The sequence below is a fragment of the Salmo salar genome, chromosome ssa01, assembly GCF_905237065.1.
Source record: "Salmo salar chromosome ssa01, Ssal_v3.1, whole genome shotgun sequence".
In the NCBI taxonomy this organism is placed as follows: Eukaryota; Metazoa; Chordata; class Actinopteri; order Salmoniformes; family Salmonidae; genus Salmo; species Salmo salar.
In genome coordinates this window covers 10873944-10893037 of record NC_059442.1, presented here as the reverse complement: position 1 = coordinate 10893037, position 19094 = coordinate 10873944, and the positions used below count along the sequence as shown (strand labels likewise).

At 36.9% G+C, this 19094-nt stretch overlaps 2 protein-coding genes across 2 annotated transcripts in view; one reads left to right on the top strand and one right to left on the bottom strand.

The window, feature by feature from the left end:
• The first annotated feature begins 717 nt into the window (after nucleotides 1-717).
• slc25a47b (solute carrier family 25 member 47b) lies at nucleotides 718-5652 on the top strand. Its single transcript, XM_014123595.2, has 6 exons — nucleotides 718-1041; nucleotides 1262-1305; nucleotides 1419-1490; nucleotides 1577-1765; nucleotides 2010-2268; nucleotides 4261-5652. The coding sequence occupies exons 1-6, from the start codon at nucleotides 1005-1007 to the stop codon at nucleotides 4536-4538; spliced, it is 879 nt and encodes a 292-aa protein (XP_013979070.1). The 5' UTR covers nucleotides 718-1004; the 3' UTR covers nucleotides 4539-5652.
• Nucleotides 5639-19094, bottom strand: part of LOC106612204 (tryptophan--tRNA ligase, cytoplasmic) — a 38770-nt gene continuing 25314 nt past the window's right edge. The window contains exons 6-11 of the mRNA XM_014213203.2: nucleotides 10276-10458; nucleotides 8266-8366; nucleotides 7845-7957; nucleotides 7313-7486; nucleotides 6820-6960; nucleotides 5639-6179 (exon numbers count right to left, since the gene is read on the bottom strand). Of these exons, the coding sequence (XP_014068678.2) occupies nucleotides 6021-6179; nucleotides 6820-6960; nucleotides 7313-7486; nucleotides 7845-7957; nucleotides 8266-8366; nucleotides 10276-10458 (871 nt within the window). The 3' untranslated portion in view covers nucleotides 5639-6020. The remainder of the gene's footprint in view (nucleotides 6180-6819; nucleotides 6961-7312; nucleotides 7487-7844; nucleotides 7958-8265; nucleotides 8367-10275; nucleotides 10459-19094) is intronic.

The following is a 19094-nucleotide window of genomic DNA, read 5'->3' as shown; positions in this document are numbered from 1 at the left end:
GGGTTCTTGGTCACCTCCATCACCAAGGCCCTTCTCCCCTGATTGCTCAGTTTGGCCAGGCGGCCAGCTCTAGGAAGAGTTTTAGTGGTTTCAAACTTCTTCCATTTAAGAATGATGGAGGCCACCTTGTTCTTGGCGAACTTTAATGCTGCACACATTTTTTTGTTATCATTCCCCAGATATGTGCCTCGACACATTAGGAATCACAGTTTTGAGATACATATTATTTAAAGTCACAGAGGGCTATTGCAAGAAACTACATGAGATCCCTTTTAGTTAATATCGATTAGTGAAATATTTGTTGTAAACACTTTTTTGGAGAGTTTGAAATTGGGATCCTTTGCCCCTGACAAGGGCATTTCCAGACATTGACTCGACATGGAAATTAATCATATTGAAAGTATTTTGAAAATTCCAAAAACTAAAATTCCCCTAAATGTAATTTGTAAGCTCAAGTTTGACGAACAAGTATTGTCTCGTTTTTCCAGAATTCCTGAAAAGACACCTGTGAAAAATGAAGGTAAAATAAAAAAAATATATGAATCTACAAACAATCTCTAATTCATACACAATTATTCTTTATGTTTAAATAATATACTACATTTATATTTTCCAATTAACTCAATATGCCTGTTACAGCTCAGTGATGTTTACTCAAACCCTGAACTTGGCTCAGACTGTTTGTTGCACAACGAGTCATAATTCAATGTGACACAATGCCGGTGTAGCATTTTGATGTTTGACAGTAGCTAGCTACCATAGCTGTGTAGGTCGTCTATAGTCACGTTAGATCACTATGTAGAAAGCTTTAGTAAACATTTTCTGATGCGACGTATACCTAATTCACCTGACAGTGAATCGACGAGGAGAATAATACAACATTATATTTTGGTCAAAAATGAAGGTCGTGACTCGTTATCTATAAAAACATCATAGCTTAGCTAACTAGCTTAGCAGGCAGCCATCTAAATGAATTGAGTTGACCCCCCCACAAGGAGAAAAATATGCATTTGGCAGATTTCGTTGCTGGTTCCGTTGGAGGTGAGTTAAAAAACGTTACTGTAATGTGTTTGTCTGTTTAAAAAAAAAAATCGAAATCATTTAACTTACCATAGTTGTATTGCTGGGAAATGTGGCAACATGCAACTAACTACACAGGCAAGCAAGGCTACAGGCTAGCTTACAATGTGAAATAGGTTGAAACATTTTCAGTGAGTTAGTTGCATAATGTACATGTGATGAATATGACTTGTTCCTACAGGAGCCTTTGGAGTGGCTGTGGGGTATCCTTTGGACACAGTGAAGGTAAGTATATTTGTATGTGAGCGAGCTTCATTAGTCGTCTGTGCTTATTTCACTAATGTTTAACAATGCAATTATCAAACTCAGTAATTTTTGACTCGATTACCTTTTTGCAGGTGAGAATACAGACACAAAGGAGATTCACGGGAGTTTGGCAATGTATTCATACTACATGGAAGACAGAAGGGGTGAGTGTCTCAGTGGCGTTTGTTAAAGCGCCCCATATGAAGCTCTGTGGTTTGGACTTGTGGCTGAAAGCTGTGTCTCTCCACAGGTGAATGGATTCTACAGGGGCATGTCCATGCCAGTCACCACTGTGTCCATCAGCTCCTCTGTGGTGTTTGGCGTCTACAGGAATGTCCTGCAGTGTTTACATCAACTACGATCCACCTCCACAGGTTTGGATTTTCTGCCAGCCAAAGTGGACTTCTTCTTGTCCGGGTTGTCAGGAGGTATTGCCCAGGTAGTCTATTTATGACTAGTATATTAGTCTACACTGTTGCAACGTTACATGACATGGTGCTTGGCATGGCCAATGTTGGTAAGTTTCAGTCAATTTAATTAGGGGAACTAAAAAATAAAAGTTCCTCTAAGCAAAACTGGATCATATTCACTAGGAACCAAATGGAAGCAAATGGGCCGAAACACGACCCTGATGACATCATACCACAACACCTTTGAGTACTCTTTGTCTTGTCCTCTTTAAGGTATCTGTGATGGCACCAGCTGACATAGTAAAAGTACGGATGCAGTGCCAGATGGTACACCAAGGCTTGAACGCTCAGCAACCCAAGTATCGCGGCCCAATGCACTGTCTGCTGACCATTGCTCGTGAAGAGGGCTTCCTCGGACTGTACAAGGGAGCTGGTGCCCTCGCCCTGCGAGACGGCCCCTCTTTTGCCACCTACTTCACTATTTACCACGTTATCTGTGAGCAGCTATCCCCACCTGGAAAGACCCAGCCAGGTAAACACACAGCACCTGGGAACACCCAGCCAGGTAAACACACAGCACCTGGAAAGACCCAGCCAGGTAAACACACAGCACCTGGAAAGACCCAGCCAGGTAAACACACAGCACCTGGAAAGACCCAGCCAGGTAAACACACAGCACCTGGAAACACACAGACAGGTAAACACACAGCACCTGGGAACACACAGCACCTGGGAACACACAGCACCTGGGATGAATCAGCCAGGTAAACACAAAAGTTTGGGGTCACATAGACATTTCCTTGTTTTTGAAAGAAAAGCCCAAAAAAATGGTCCATTAAAATAACATCAAATTGATCAGAAATACAGTGTAGACATTGTTAATGTTGTAAACGACTATTGTAGCAGGAAACGGCATTTTTTTAAATGGAATATCTACATAGGCCCATTATCAGCAACCATCACTCCTGTGTTCCAATGGCACATTGTGTTAGCTAATCCAAGTTTATAATTTTAAATGGCTAATTGATCATTAGAAAACCCTTTTACAATTATGTTAGCGCAGCTGAAAACTGTTGTGCTGATTTAAAGAAGCAATAAAACTGGCCTTCTTCAGACTAGTTGAGTATCTGGAGCATCAGCATTTGTGGGTTCGATTACAGGCTCAAATTGGCCAGAAACAAAGAACTTTCTTCTGAAACTCGTCAGTCTATTCTTCTTCTGAAAAATGAAGGCTGTTCCATGTGAGAAATTGCCAAGAAACTGAAGATCTCGTACAATGCTGTGTACTACTCCCTTCACAGAACAGTGCAAACTGGCCCTAACCAGAATAGAAAGAGGAGTGGGAGGCCCTGGTGCACAACTGAGCAAGAGGACAAGCACATTAGTGTCTAGTTTGAGAAACAGACGCCTCACAAGTCCTCAACTGGCAGCTTCATTAAATAGGACCCGCAGAACACCAGTCTCAACGTCAACAGTGAAGAGGCAACTCCGGGATGCTGGCCTTATAGCCAGAGTTGCAAAGATAAAACCGTATCTCAGACTGGCCAATAAAAAGAAAAGATTAAGATGGGCAAAAGAACACAGACACTGGACAGATGAAGATTGGAAAAAAGTGTTATGGACAGACAAATTTAAGTTTGAGGTGATCGGATCACAAAGAAGAACATTCGTGAGATGCTGAAAAATGTAAAGATGCTGGAGGAGTGCTTGACGCCATCTGTCAAGCATGGTGGAGGCAATGTGATGGTCTGGGGTGCTTTGGTGGTGGTAAAGTGGGAGATTTGTACAGGGTTAAAGGGATCTTGAAGAAGGAAGGCTATCACTCCATTTTGCAAAGCCATGCCATACCCTGTGGACAGCGCTTAATTGGAGCCAATTTCCTCCTACAACAGGACAATGACCCAAAACACAGCTCCAAACTATGCAAGAACTATTTAGGGAAGAAGCAGTCAGCTGGTATTCTGTCTATAATGGAGTGGCCAGCACAGTCACCGGATCTCAACCCTATTGAGCTGTTGTGGGAGCAGCTTGACCGTATGGAATGTAAGAAGTGCCCATCAAGCCAATCCAACTTGTGGGAGGTGCTTCAGGAAGCATGGGGTGAAATCTCTTCAGATTACCTCAACAAATTGACAACTAGAATGCCAAAGGTCTGCAAGGCTGTAATTGCTGCAAATGGAGGATTCTTTGACAAAAGCAAAGTTTGAAGGACACAATTATTATTTCAATTAAAAATCATTATTTATAACCTTGCCAACGTCTTGACTATATTTCCTATTCATTTTGTAGCTCATTTCATGGATGTTTTCATGGAAAATAAGGACATTTCTAAGTGACCCCAAACTTTTGAACGGTAGTGTAGCACTTGGGAAGAATCAGCCAGGTAAACATACAGCATCTCTCTGTAAGAATCTTCCAAAGTGCATGCTTCTGTCCTCTTAAGTGTACATGGCTGCTTTTGCAATTGTTCATCATGATTCAGGATCATTTAGTGTTGATTATTTGGTGTCTCTCTCCCCACCAGAGTGGAATGTGGTTCTGCTTGCTGGTGGACTGTCAGGGATGTGTGGCTGGTGCATAGGGACACCCATGGACGTGATCAAATCCCGTTTGCAGGTGGACGGTATGGGCAAGAGGAGATACACAGGTTTCTTCCACTGCATCGCACAGAGCATACGCACTGAGGGGCCGGGCGTTCTCTTCAAAGGCCTGGGCCTCAATTGCATACGGGCCTTCCCTGTCAACATGTCTGTGTTCGCCATGTACGAGGTGGTTGTGCGCCTCCTCCGACCGAAAACTTGAATTTAAAGGTTTGGGTTATTCATTAGGTGATGAAATAGGGAGGAACTACTGGTCCGAGAACTAATTTGGACACGATGTGAACTAATGGATCAAACCTTTGCTTTGAAGACTTGGGTGATGGGATTTTAATTATGTTTCTCACGCCATTTTTCATGACTAGAATAACACTCAATTCATTGTTTGTTGTATCACTATTCACCATTGCCTCAGTTGCTATGTGATTTTTATATAGTGCCATGCTGCACTATAAGGGAAACTACAATTCCTCAGTAAGATTTATTTTAAATATTCCTGCATAGTATTTCAAGGGAAAATGAATACTGAGCTAAAACAGTTTTATGGTAGAGTTCTCAGATTGTTTAGCAATAGGGCCTAATAGTTGTCACACCTTTCAGGAATAGTAGTACAGAAACTTACTTCATTATTTTGACTTACCTACTTTTTACACAACATTCCCTCACTGACCTTATAACAGGGGTGTATTTTACACCGCAGGATCACTTGATTTCAATGGCTAGAACTGAAGCTGACAGACAATGTGGCTTAAAATATTAAGTTTTTCTGAATACTGTATTAATGAAAGTTACTTGTTTATCCTGCCCAAATAATTATCCCACTGTTCATATCGCTCCTGTCCCAGCTCGGAAACAAGCATCTTTGAAATAGGGCCACCATCCAGCAAACTGCAGTATACTGGGGGTCGGTCATCAGTATTTAGGAATTGATTAACTTCTGCCACAGGCTTTCACCTCACCTTTGGTATGAAAGTGAGCAAAGCCTGGGAGCTGAGGCTAGGAATTTATCAACTTTGCTCAGAAAATGTAAATATACAACTTTGCTTTGTTACTGGATCCAAGCAGTATCAATTATTTGTCCTTGACTTGGACAGTATTTTCAATGGTACCGTCTAAACTCCCAGTTCTCAAAATACTGCAAGTCATTCTCTACTGTACTGATGATCCTGTACTTGTGATTTGGTGTTTGAGAAAAAACAAACCTCAAGTAGCACATCTGATTTTGGTGTGAGTGAAACGTATAAACATTTTAGCAGTGTAAAGTGAAAAAATAAATATATATATTATTTAATGACTGAATAAAAATTCACAAGACATTATTTTATTCATCCAATGGTATTGCTGTTAGCACAAACCAAAATAAGACTTCCTTTGTCATTGCTTAGTAAGCTTGATGTGAAACCATATCACAGTTGGTTAATCGTTCAGCATGGGGATATGTAGCTTTGACACATTTAAGTTCCATGTTTCTAGTATGGCGTATGTGATAAGACCTGGGCCACATCCAGTAGGTTGTGGAACGTTGCAGATAGAAATGTCATGAATAGAATAGACACGATTCCTTTATTCTACAAAACATATATCTGAACGTTCCACAACGTTGTGCTCTGCTGAACACTGCCCTGCTGAGTTTTGACCTGGATGACCTCTAACATTGTGTCAGAACTTAGCACATGAATAAAACTGGCTAGAAATGGAAATTTAGAGGTCTCGGGGTCATGAACTGCTTGACGGTCTCTTCTGTGACCTGCTTGCGTCTCTCTTGATGGGATGTGATCATTGGCTGCAGGGTCTCTATCAGACGCTTCTTCAGCTCACCGGTTAGCAGGGCTCCACTGGCGTAGTCCTGGAGACAGAGATACAATACAGCAATTAGTGGGATTATTATACTTATGACACAATATAGCATAGAACAGCCTTTATTTCCTGGAAATCATTAGCCTGGTGGTCCACTCTGTTTGTGCTTTAGCCACTCTTTGCCAGGCCAAACATGGCATGACATCACTAGAATAGATGGCTACAGCACATCATGGGAGAGGGACCAGGCTAGAAATCTAGCTTTGTTTTCAGGAAATCTACATTTTACATTTACATTTTAGTCATTTAGCAGACGCTCTTATCCAGAGCGACTTACATCATAGTGTTCATTTGGAGATGTCCTGCTGGATCCAAGAGTTTTGATACCAAATAGAAAACTTAGTTTGCTTATTTCCTATAAAGATCAGGTTATTTTTCAACTGTGAGGGTAGTCATTGATAGTATGGCTGTGTGGGTTAAAAAACACCAATTCAAATGTAGGGCTATGTAGCTAGGTAAAATAATAAATATACACAATTCAAAATGTAGGACAATGTGGATGTCAAAATAACACCAGATCCTAAACCTTGACAGCAGTACTGTAGAAATGTTGATCCATGTCTGTCTATTGTTCCAGTCCAAGTGCATTGGGTTCTCTGGCATTTGTCCGGCAGCTAGCTCTCCCTCACCTGTCGGATTTTCTCCAGCTGCTCGTCGTCCTCCAGGAAGAAGGTCAGGTACATAAAGGACACGTCCACATCGGGGTTGCCGCCATATTTCCTGTGCTCCTCTACCGTGTCTTTTCCCCCGGAGAAGGCGTGCTTGTTCACCTAGGTGATGACAGTCACAATGACAACTCGAACATGAATTACAGTTTTCCCCTCTCGTTTCCTGTAAACCATTCTCATATCAATCGATCAAATGTAATAGGATTTCCATTTCAGGTGACTGTATTTGACTGCCATGTGGAACAAATAAAGTAAATGTACTGTATTTAGCTATAAAGCCCTGTTTTACATTGTCAAGTGACCTCTTTCACACTACTAAACTGGGCCAAGCTGGTCTGTACTGTGCCAGTCTGGTTAAGCATTCACTATTGTTAGAAAGGACGAGGTAGAAATAAAATACCCGAGCCAGTATAGTTGGAGTGGGCAACACGCTATTAGAAAGCTTCAGTGTCACCTTATTTTTGATCTGCTTGGGCGTGTCTGTGAGGAAGATGGAGGAGTTGGCTTCGCTGGCGGACATCTTGGTCTGGGCCCCCTGCAGCGCTGGAAAGAAGGTAGAGTGCAACAGGGCAGGCTTGGGGTAGCCGATCCTGGGGGCCACATCCCGGGTCATCCGGAAGTAAGGGTCCTTAAGGGGTAGAGGATGGATATATCTTCAGAACCGTTATAGTGCTCTAGATGTACCGCTACATTAAGTCCCAGTGAACTTAAACATATCAGACTGAACTTTACGGTTCTTTACTCGCTCAGTGACATGCTGTCAGACCCTGCTACTCAGATCCTTCTGATTTTAACCTTGCAGGATTTTATTCTGGCTAAATGAAAATAAAGTCACAAGCATAGTCTGTAGAAAGACAGGTTGAGGTTAATCAGTTGCCACTAGTTAGAGCATTGTAGATGATCAGTCAAAGCATCCAATTTCTAAAATGAACTGTTAAATCTTTAGCAGACAGTGTGTCCTGGTTGAGCTGTGATGCTTGACTGACCTGGTCTATGGCACAGGGAATGAGACACTGGACATCTTTTCTGCCCTTGAAGATCTGAGGGAAAGAGTTACAGAACGACGGAGCGGCCTGGATGGCAGGGAAGGCGATCTTTCCTGGGATGGGTGAGAGAGGGAGGAATACTTAGCTTCTAAAAAGCATTCACCTGAGTCGTATTCATTAGTGCACACCATAGTAAAACAACGTTTTGCAACAGAAAATGAGCGTTTCTTATTGGACAGTTAGTCCCTCCTTGTTTGAGTTAGTTTTTTCCCCTTTTGGTTTCTAGTGAATATGACCCTGATCACATTGTAGCAACACTATGCTACTCAGAAAGTGCTCATTCATAATGAAAGTGAAATCCCGACATTTGTATAATTCCTCAACAGGTGTTGACTCAATTCCTACAAGTCGTCTCTCTTACCGATGCAGTCACTGTCGCCAAATCCAAAGATGCCTTTGACCTGGTTGAAAGTCACATGCTTCTGTACTTTCACAACATTCCTGTAGAAGTCTGGGGACGCCCTGTAGAGACAAAACAATCAGGGTTAAGAACAATCTGCAAAATAGGCAACATAGCTGACATGCCAACCTCATTATGAATAAGAATTTGTTCTTAACTGACTTGCCTAGTCAAATAAAGGGTAAAATATATAAAACATTTATATAAACTCAGCAAAAAAAGAAATGTCCCTTTTTCAGGACCCTGTCTTTCAAAGATAATTCATAACAATCCAAATAACTTCACAAATATTCATTGTAAAGGGTTTAAACACTGTTTCCCATGCTTGTTCAATGAACCAAAAACAATTAATGAACATGCACCTGTGGAACGGTCGTTAAGACACTAACAGCTTACAGACGGTAGGCAATTAAGGTCACAGTTATGAAAACTTAGGACACTAAAGAGGCCTTTCTACTGACTCTGAAAAACACCAAAAGAAAGATGCCCAGGGTCCCTGCTCATCTACGTGAATGTGCCTTAGGCATGCTGCAAGGAGGCATGAGGACTGCAGATGTGACCAGGACAATAAATTGCAATGTCCGTACTGCGAGACGCCTAAGACAGCGCTACAGGGAGACAGGACGGACAGCTGATCGTCCTTCGCGTTTATTGTTGACGGAATGAGTGTTACACCGAGGCCTGTACTCTGGAGCGGGATCCATTTGGAGGTGGAGGGTCCGTCATGGTCTGGGGCGGTGTGTTACAGCATCATCGGACTGAGCTTGTTGTCATTGCAGGCAATCTCAACGCTGTGCGTTACAGGGAAGACATCCTCCTCCCTCATGTGTTACCCTTCCTGCAGGCTCATCCTGACATGACCCTCCAGCATGACAATGCCACCAGCCATACTGCTCGTTCTGTGCGTGATTTCCTGCAAGACAGGAATGTCAGTGTTCTGCCATGGCCAGCGAAGAGCCCGGATCTGAATCCCATTGAGCACGTCTGGGACCTGTTGGATCAGAGGGTGAGGGCTAGGGCCATTCCCCCCACAAATGTCCGGGAACTTGCAGGTGCCTTGGTGGAAGAGTGGGGTAACATCTCACAGCAAGAACTGTCAAATCTGGTGCAGTCCATGAGGAGGAGATGCACTGCAGTACTTAATGCAGCTGGTGGCCACACAAGATACCGACTGTTACTTTTGACTTTGACCCCCCCTTTGTTCAGGGACACATTATTCAATTTCTGTTAGTCACATGTCTGTAGAACTTGTTCAGTTTATTTCTCAGTTGTTGAATCTTGTTATGTTCATACAAATATTTACACATGTTAAGTTTGATGAAAATAAACGCAGTTGACAATGAGAGGACGTTTCTTTTTTTTGCTGAATTTATATATAAAAAATAAATACCACTAGCTGGAATCAGATGCACTTTAAATAGGTAAAGTATTTGTCACTGTGAGCTACTTCTATTGAATGATAACCATCAGCCTTTAGTATCTCCCAGTCTCATCAGGCTGTTGAGCATACCCCACACAGAAAATAGTTATGGTGAAGAATTATGACGACAGAAAGGCTCATGAGAGAGAAAGGTTGAGAGCAATGTAGCCTACTATCTAAATATTATTTTAAAATGACTGCACTATGGCACCACCTTCTGGGAGATCAGTGAACAGACATGGGATTAAGATATATATTTTTAAATAACTATTCATTAGTACTCCCATGATGTATAAATGCTCAATGAGCATGATGAGGGAATTCTGAAACGACTAATATTTAATAGTACTAAAACACACAGTACAGTCCCTGCAGGGCCCATATCCACAAAGCATCAGTCAATCTAGGATCAGCCTTTTAGATCATAATGAATAGCATTAACATGGCCAGAGGGGATCTGATCATTGATCAGCGCTCCTACTCTGACATGCTTCCTGGATAAGTGCCCAGAGACGTAGTGAGACCGAGGGGTCTGTGGTTTAGTTACGTACCCCATGTAGTCCAGGTCAGAGAAGATGAAGGTCTTGTTGATGTCGAAGCCGCAGGCGATGATGTCCTTGGCGTTCTCCACGGCGTAGCGGTGACAGTCCTCCAGGGATAGGTCCTTCCACAGGTACTTCTCATCATCCGTCAGCTGGATCACCAGCGGGATGTCAAACGTGTCCTGCAGCCATCTGGGAACAGGTGGAGCAAAAACCCTTCACTCTCAACTCTGATCTGAATCCACTGCCATTCGATCGACCTTAAATCACAAAGTCAGTCTAACGTAGACCTTTCTTCTACAAACCTGACTTGAAACGCTGGGGTTTAGGTATTCTGTTATACAGTATCTGTTATTATAGACAGTGTGTAATACAGTATCTGATATTATAGGCAGTGTGTTATACAGTATCTATTATTATAGACAGTGTGTTATACAGTATCTGTTATTATGGACAGTGTGTTATACAGTATCTGTTATTATAGACAGTATCTGTTATTATAGGCAGTGTGTTATACAGTATCTGTTATTATAGGCAGTGTGTTATACAGTATCTGTTATTATAGACAGTATCTGTTATTATAGGCAGTGTGTTATACAGTATCTGTTATTATAGACAGTGTGTTATACAGTATCTGTTATTATGGACAGTGTGTTATACAGTATGTTATTATGGACAGTGTGTTATACAGTATGTTATACAGTATGTTATTATAGACAGTGTGTTATGCAGTATCTGTTATTATAGACAGTGTGTTATGCAGTATCTGTTATTATAGACAGTGTGTGTTATTATAGACAGTGTGTTATACAGTATCTGTTATTATAGACAGTATCTGTTATTATAGGCAGTGTGTTATACAGTATCTGTTATTATAGGCAGTGTGTTATACAGTATCTGTTATTATAGGCAGTGTGTTATACAGTATCTGTTATTATAGGCAGTGTGTTATACAGTATCTGTTATTATAGGCAGTGTGTTATACAGTATCTGTTATTATAGACAGTGTGTTATACAGTATCTGTTATTATAGGCAGTGTGTTATACAGTATCTGTTATTATAGGCAGTGTGTTATACAGTATCTGTTATTATAGGCAGTGTGTTATACAGTATGTTATTATGGACAGTGTGTTATACAGTATGTTATTATGGACAGTGTGTTATACAGTATGTTATTATAGACAGTGTGTTATACAGTATGTTATTATAGACAGTGTGTTATACAGTATCTGTTATTATAGGCAGTGTGTTATGCAGTATCTGTTATTATAGACAGTGTGTTATACAGTATCTGTTATTATAGACAGTGTGTTATACAGTATGTTATTATAGACAGTGTGTTATACAGTATCTGTTATTATAGACAGTGTGTTATACAGTATCTGGTATACAGTATCTGTTATTATAGGCAGTGTGTTATACAGTATCTGTTATTATAGGCAGTGTGTTTTACAGTATCTGTTATTATAGGCAGTGTGTTATACAGTATCTGCTTTATAGGCAGTGTATTATACAGTATCTGTTATTATAGACAGTGTGTGTTATTATAGACAGTGTGTTATACAGTATCTGTTATTATAGGCAGTGTGTTATACAGTATCAGTTATTATAGACAGTGTGTTATACAGTATCTGTTATTATAGACAGTGTGTTATACAGTATCTGTTATTATAGACAGTGTGTTATACAGTATCTGTTATTATAGACAGTGTGTTATACAGTATCTGTTATTATAGACAGTGTGTTATACAGTATCTGTTATTATAGACAGTGTGTTATACAGTATCTGTTATTATAGACAGTGTGTGTTATTATAGACAGTGTGTTATACAGTATCTGTTATTATAGACAGTGTGTTATACAGTATCTGTTATTATAGACAGTGTGTTATACAGTATCTGTTATTATAGACAGTGTGTTATACAGTATCTGTTATTATAGACAGTGTGTTATACAGTATCTGTTATTATAGACAGTGTGTTATACAGTATCTGTTATTATAGACAGTGTGTTATACAGTATCTGTTATTATAGACAGTGTGTTATACAGTATGTTATTAAGGACAGTGTGTTATACAGTATGTTATTATAGACAGTGTGTGTTATTATAGACAGTGTGTTATACAGTATCTGTTATTATAGACAGTGTGTTACAGTATCTGTTATTATAGACAGTGTGTTATACAGTATCAGTTATTATAGACAGTGTGTTATACAGTATCAGTTATTATAGACAGTGTGTTATACAGTATCTGTTATTATAGACAGTGTGTTATACAGTATCTGTTATTATAGACAGTGTGTTATACAGTATCTGTTATTATAGACAGTGTGTTATACAGTATCTGTTATTATAGACAGTGTGTTATACAGTATCTGTTATTATAGGCAGTGTGTTATACAGTATCTGTTATTATAGACAGTGTGTTATACAGTATCTGTTATTATAGGCAGTGTGTTATACAGTATCTGTTATTATAGGCAGTGTGTTATACAGTATCTGTTATTATAGACAGTGTGTTATACAGTATGTTATTATAGACAGTGTGTTATACAGTATGTTATTATAGGCAGTGTGTTATGCAGTATCTGTTATTATAGACAGTGTGTTATACAGTATCTGTTATTATAGACAGTGTGTTATACAGTATCTGTTATTATAGACAGTGTGTTATACAGTATCTGTTATACAGTATCTGTTATTATAGGCAGTGTGTTATACAGTATCTGTTATTATAGGCAGTGTGTTATACAGTATCTGTTATTATAGACAGTGTGTTATACAGTATCTGTTATTATAGACAGTGTGTTATACAGTATCTGTTATTATAGGCAGTGTGTTATACAGTATCTGTTATTATAGACAGTGTGTTATACAGTATCTATTATTATAGACAGTGTGTTATACAGTATCTGTTATTATAGGCAGTGTGTATTATAGACAGTGTGTTATACAGTATCTGTTATTATAGACAGTGTGTTATACAGTATCTGTTATTATAGACAGTGTGTTATACAGTATCTGTTATTATAGGCAGTGTGTTATACAGTATCTGTTATTATAGACAGTGTGTTATACAGTATCTGTTATTATAGACAGTGTGTTATACAGTATCTGTTATTATAGACAGTGTGTTATACAGTATCTGTTATTATAGACAGTGTGTTATACAGTATCTATTATTATAGACAGTGTGTTATACAGTATCTGTTATTATAGGCAGTGTGTATTATAGACAGTGTGTTATACAGTATCTGTTATTATAGACAGTGTGTTATACAGTATCTGTTATTATAGACAGTGTGTTATACAGTATCTGTTATTATAGGCAGTGTGTTATACAGTATCTGTTATTATAGACAGTGTGTTATACAGTATCTGTTATTATAGACAGTGTGTTATACAGTATGTTATTATAGACAGTGTATTATACAGTATCTGTTATTATAGACAGTGTGTGTTATTATAGACAGTGTGTTATACAGTATCTGTTATTATAGACAGTGTGTTATACAGTATGTTATTATAGACAGTGTGTTATACAGTATGTTATTATAGATAGTGTGTTATACAGTATCTTATTATAGACAGTGTGTTATACAGTATCTGTTATTATAGACAGTGTGTTATACAGTATCTGTTATTATAGGCAGTGTGTTATACAGTATCTGATATTATAGACAGTGTGTGTTATTATAGACAGTGTGTTATACAGTATCTGTTATTATAGGCAGTGTGTTATACAGTATCTGTTATTATAGGCAGTGTGTTATTATAGACAGTGTGTTATACAGTATCTGTTATTATAGACAGTGTGTGTTATTATAGACAGTGTGTTATACAGTATCTGTTATTATAGACAGTGTATTATACAGTATCTGTTATTATAGGCAGTGTGTTATTATAGACAGTGTGTTATACAGTATCTGTTATTATAGACAGTGTGTGTTATTATAGACAGTGTGTTATACAGTATCTGTTATTATAGACAGTGTGTTATACAGTATCTTATTATAGACAGTGTGTTATACAGTATCTCATTATAGACAGTGTGTTATACAGTATCTGTTATTATAGACAGTGTGTTATACAGTATCTTATTATAGACAGTGTGTTATACAGTATCTGTTATTATAGACAGTGTGTTATACAGTATCTGTTATTATAGACAGTGTGTGTTATTATAGACAGTGTGTTATACAGTATCTGTTATTATAGACAGTGTGTTATACAGTATCTGTTATTATAGACAGTGTGTTATACAGTATCTGTTATTATAGACAGTGTGTTATACAGTATCTGTTATTATAGACAGTGTGTTATACAGTATCTGTTATTATAGACAGTGTGTTATACAGTATCTGTTATTATAGACAGTGTGTTATGCAGTATCTGTTATTATAGACAGTGTGTTATACAGTATGTTATTATGGACAGTGTGTTATACAGTATGTTATTATAGACAGTGTGTGTTATTATAGACAGTGTGTTATACAGTATCTGTTATTATAGACAGTGTGTTACAGTATCTTATTATAGACAGTGTGTTACAGTATCTGTTATTATAGACAGTGTGTTATACAGTATCTGTTATTATAGACTGTGTTATACAGTATCTGTTATTATAGACAGTGTGTTATACAGTATCTGTTATTAAAGACAGTGTGTGTTATTATAGACAGTGTGTTATACAGTATCTGTTATTATAGACAGTGTGTTATACAGTATCTGTTATTATAGACAGTGTGTTATACAGTATCTGTTATTATAGACAGTGTGTTATACAGTATCTGTTATTATAGACAGTGTGTTATACAGTATGTTATTATGGACAGTGTGTTATACAGTATGTTATTATAGACAGTGTGTGTTATTATAGACAGTGTGTTATACAGTATCTGTTATTATAGGCAGTGTGTGTTATTATAGACAGTGTGTTATACAGTATCTGTTATTATAGGCAGTGTGTTATACACTATCTGTTATTATAGACAGTGTGTTATACAGTATCTGTTATTATAGACAGTGTGTTATACAGTATGTTATTATAGACAGTGTGTTATACAGTATGTTATTATAGGCAGTGTGTTATGCAGTATCTGTTATTATAGACAGTGTGTTATACAGTATCTGTTATTATAGGCAGTGTGTTATACAGTATCTGTTATTATAGACAGTGTGTTATACAGTATCTGTTATTATAGGCAGTGTGTTATACAGTATCTGTTATTATAGGCAGTGTGTTATACAGTATCTGTTATACAGTATCTGTTATTATAGGCAGTGTGTTATACAGTATCTGTTATTATAGACAGTGTGTTATACAGTATCTGTTATTATAGACTGTGTTATACAGTATCTGTTATTATAGACAGTGTGTGTTATTATAGACAGTGTGTTATACAGTATCTGTTTTTATAGGCAGTGTGTTATACAGTATCTGTTATTATAGGCAGTGTGTTATACAGTATCTGTTATTATAGACAGTGTGTATTATAGACAGTGTGTTATACAGTATCTGTTATTATAGACTGTGTTATACAGTATCTGTTATTATAGACAGTGTGTTATACAGTATCTGTTATTATAGACAGTGTGTTACACAGTATCTGTTATTATAGACAGTGTGTTATACAGTATCTATTATTATAGACAGTGTGTTATAAAGTATCTGTTATTATAGGCAGTGTGTATTATAGACAGTGTGTTATACAGTATCTGTTATTATAGACAGTGTGTTATACAGTATCTGTTATTATAGGCAGTGTGTTATACAGTATCTGTTATTATAGGCAGTGTGTTATACAGTATCTGTTATTATAGACAGTGTGTTATACAGTATCTGTTATTATAGACAGTGTGTTATACAGTATGTTATTATAGACAGTGTGTTATACAGTATCTGTTATTATAGACAGTGTGTGTTATTATAGACAGTGTGTTATACAGTATCTGTTATTATAGACAGTGTGTTATACAGTATGTTATTATAGACAGTGTTATACAGTATGTTATTATAGACAGTGTGTTATACAGTATCTTATTATAGACAGTGTGTTATACAGTATCTGTTATTATAGACAGTGTGTTATACAGTATCTGTTATACAGTATCTGTTATTATAGGCAGTGTGTTATACAGTATCTGTTATTATAGACAGTGTGTTATACAGTATCTGTTATTATAGACAGTGTGTGTTATTATAGACAGTGTGTTATACAGTATCTGTTATTATAGGCAGTGTGTTATGCAGTATCTGTTATTATAGGCAGTGTGTTATACAGTATCTGTTATTATAGACAGTGTGTTATACAGTGTGTGTTATTATAGACAGTGTGTTATACAGTATCTGTTATTATAGGCAGTGTGTTATACAGTATCTGTTATTATAGGCAGTGTGTTATACAGTATCTGTTATTATAGACAGTGTGTTATACAGTATCTGTTATTATAGACAGTGTGTTATACAGTATCTGTTATTATAGACAGTGTGTTATACAGTATCTGTTATTATAGACAGTGTGTTATACAGTATCTGTTATTATAGACAGTGTGTGTTATTATAGACAGTGTGTTATACAGTATCTGTTATTATAGGCAGTGTGTTATACAGTATCTGTTATTATAGACAGTGTGTGTTATTATAGACAGTGTGTTATACAGTATCTTATTATAGACAGTGTGTTATACAGTATCTGTTATTATAGACAGTGTGTGTTATTATAGACAGTGTGTTATACAGTATCTATTATTATAGACAGTGTGTTATACAGTATCTGTTATTATAGGCAGTGTGTATTATAGACAGTGTGTTATACAGTATCTGTTATTATAGACAGTGTGTTATACAGTATCTGTTATTATAGACAGTGTGTTATACAGTATCTGTTATTATAGACAGTGTGTTACACAGTATCTGTTATTATAGACAGTGTGTTACACAGTATCTGTTATTATAGACAGTGTGTTATACAGTATCTATTATTATAGACAGTGTGTTATAAAGTATCTGTTATTATAGGCAGTGTGTATTATAGACAGTGTGTTATACAGTATCTGTTATTATAGACAGTGTGTTATACAGTATCTGTTATTATAGACAGTGTGTTATACAGTATCTGTTATTATAGGCAGTGTGTTATACAGTATCTGTTATTATAGGCAGTGTGTTATACAGTATCTGTTATTATAGACAGTGTGTTATACAATATCTGTTATTATAGACAGTGTGTTATACAGTATGTTATTATAGACAGTGTGTTATACAGTATCTGTTATTATAGACAGTGTGTTATACAGTATGTTATTATAGACAGTGTATTATACAGTATCTGTTATTATAGACAGTGTGTGTTATTATAGACAGTGTGTTATACAATATCTGTTATTATAGACAGTGTGTTATACAGTATGTTATTATAGACAGTGTGTTATACAGTATGTTATTATAGACAGTGTTATACAGTATGTTATTATAGACAGTGTGTTATACAGTATCTGTTATTATAGACAGTGTGTTATACAGTATCTGTTATACAGTATCTGTTATTATAGGCAGTGTGTTATACAGTATCTGTTATTATAGACAGTGTGTTATACAGTATCTGTTATACAGTATCTGTTATTATAGGCAGTGTGTTATACAGTATCTGTTATTATAGACAGTGTGTGTTATTATAGACAGTGTGTTATACAGTATCTGTTATTATAGACAGTGTGTTATACAGTATCTGTTATACAGTATCTGTTATTATAGGCAGTGTGTTATACAGTATCTGTTATTATAGACAGTGTGTTATACAGTATCTGTTATTATAGGCAGTGTGTTATACAGTATCTGTTATTATAGACAGTGTGTGTTATTATAGACAGTGTGTTATACAGTGTGTGTTATTATAGACAGTGTGTTATACAGTATCTGTTATTATAGGCAGTGTGTTATACAGTATCTGTTATTATAGACAGTGTGTGTTATTATAGACAGTGTGTTATACAGTGTGTGTTATTATAGACAGTGTGTTATACAGTGTGTGTTATTATAGACAGTGTGTTATACAGTGTGTGTTATTATAGACAGTGTGTTATACAGTGTGTGTTATTATAGACAGTGTGTTATACAGTGTGTGTTATTATAGACAGTGTGTTATACAGTATCTGTTATTATAGGCAGTGTGTTATACAGTATCTGTTATTATAGACAGTGTGTGTTATTATAGACAGTGTGTTATACAGTGTGTGTTATTATAGACAGTGTGTTATACAGTGTGTGTTATTATAGACAGTGTGTTATACAGTATCTATCATTATAGGCAGTGTGTTATACAGTATCTATTATTATAGACAGTGTGTTATACAGTATCTGTTATTATAGACAGTGTGTTATACAGTGTGTGTTATTATAGACAGTGTGTTATACAGTATCTGTTATTATAGGCAGTGTGTTATACAGTATGTTATTATAGACAGTGTTATACAGTATCTGTTATTATAGGCAGTGTGTTATACAGTATGTTATTATAGACAGTGTGTTATACAGTATGTTATTATGGACAGTGTGTTATACAGTATCTGTTATTATAGACAGTGTGTTATACAGTATGTTATTATAGACAGTGTTATACAGTATCTGTTATTATAGGCAGTGTGTTATACAGTATGTTATTATAGACAGTGTGTTATACAGTATGTTATTATAGACAGTGTTATACAGTATCTGTTATTATAGACAGTGTGTTATACAGTATCTGTTATTATAGACAGTGTGTTATACAGTATCTGTTATTATAGGCAGTGTGTTATACAGTATCTGTTATTATAGACAGTGTG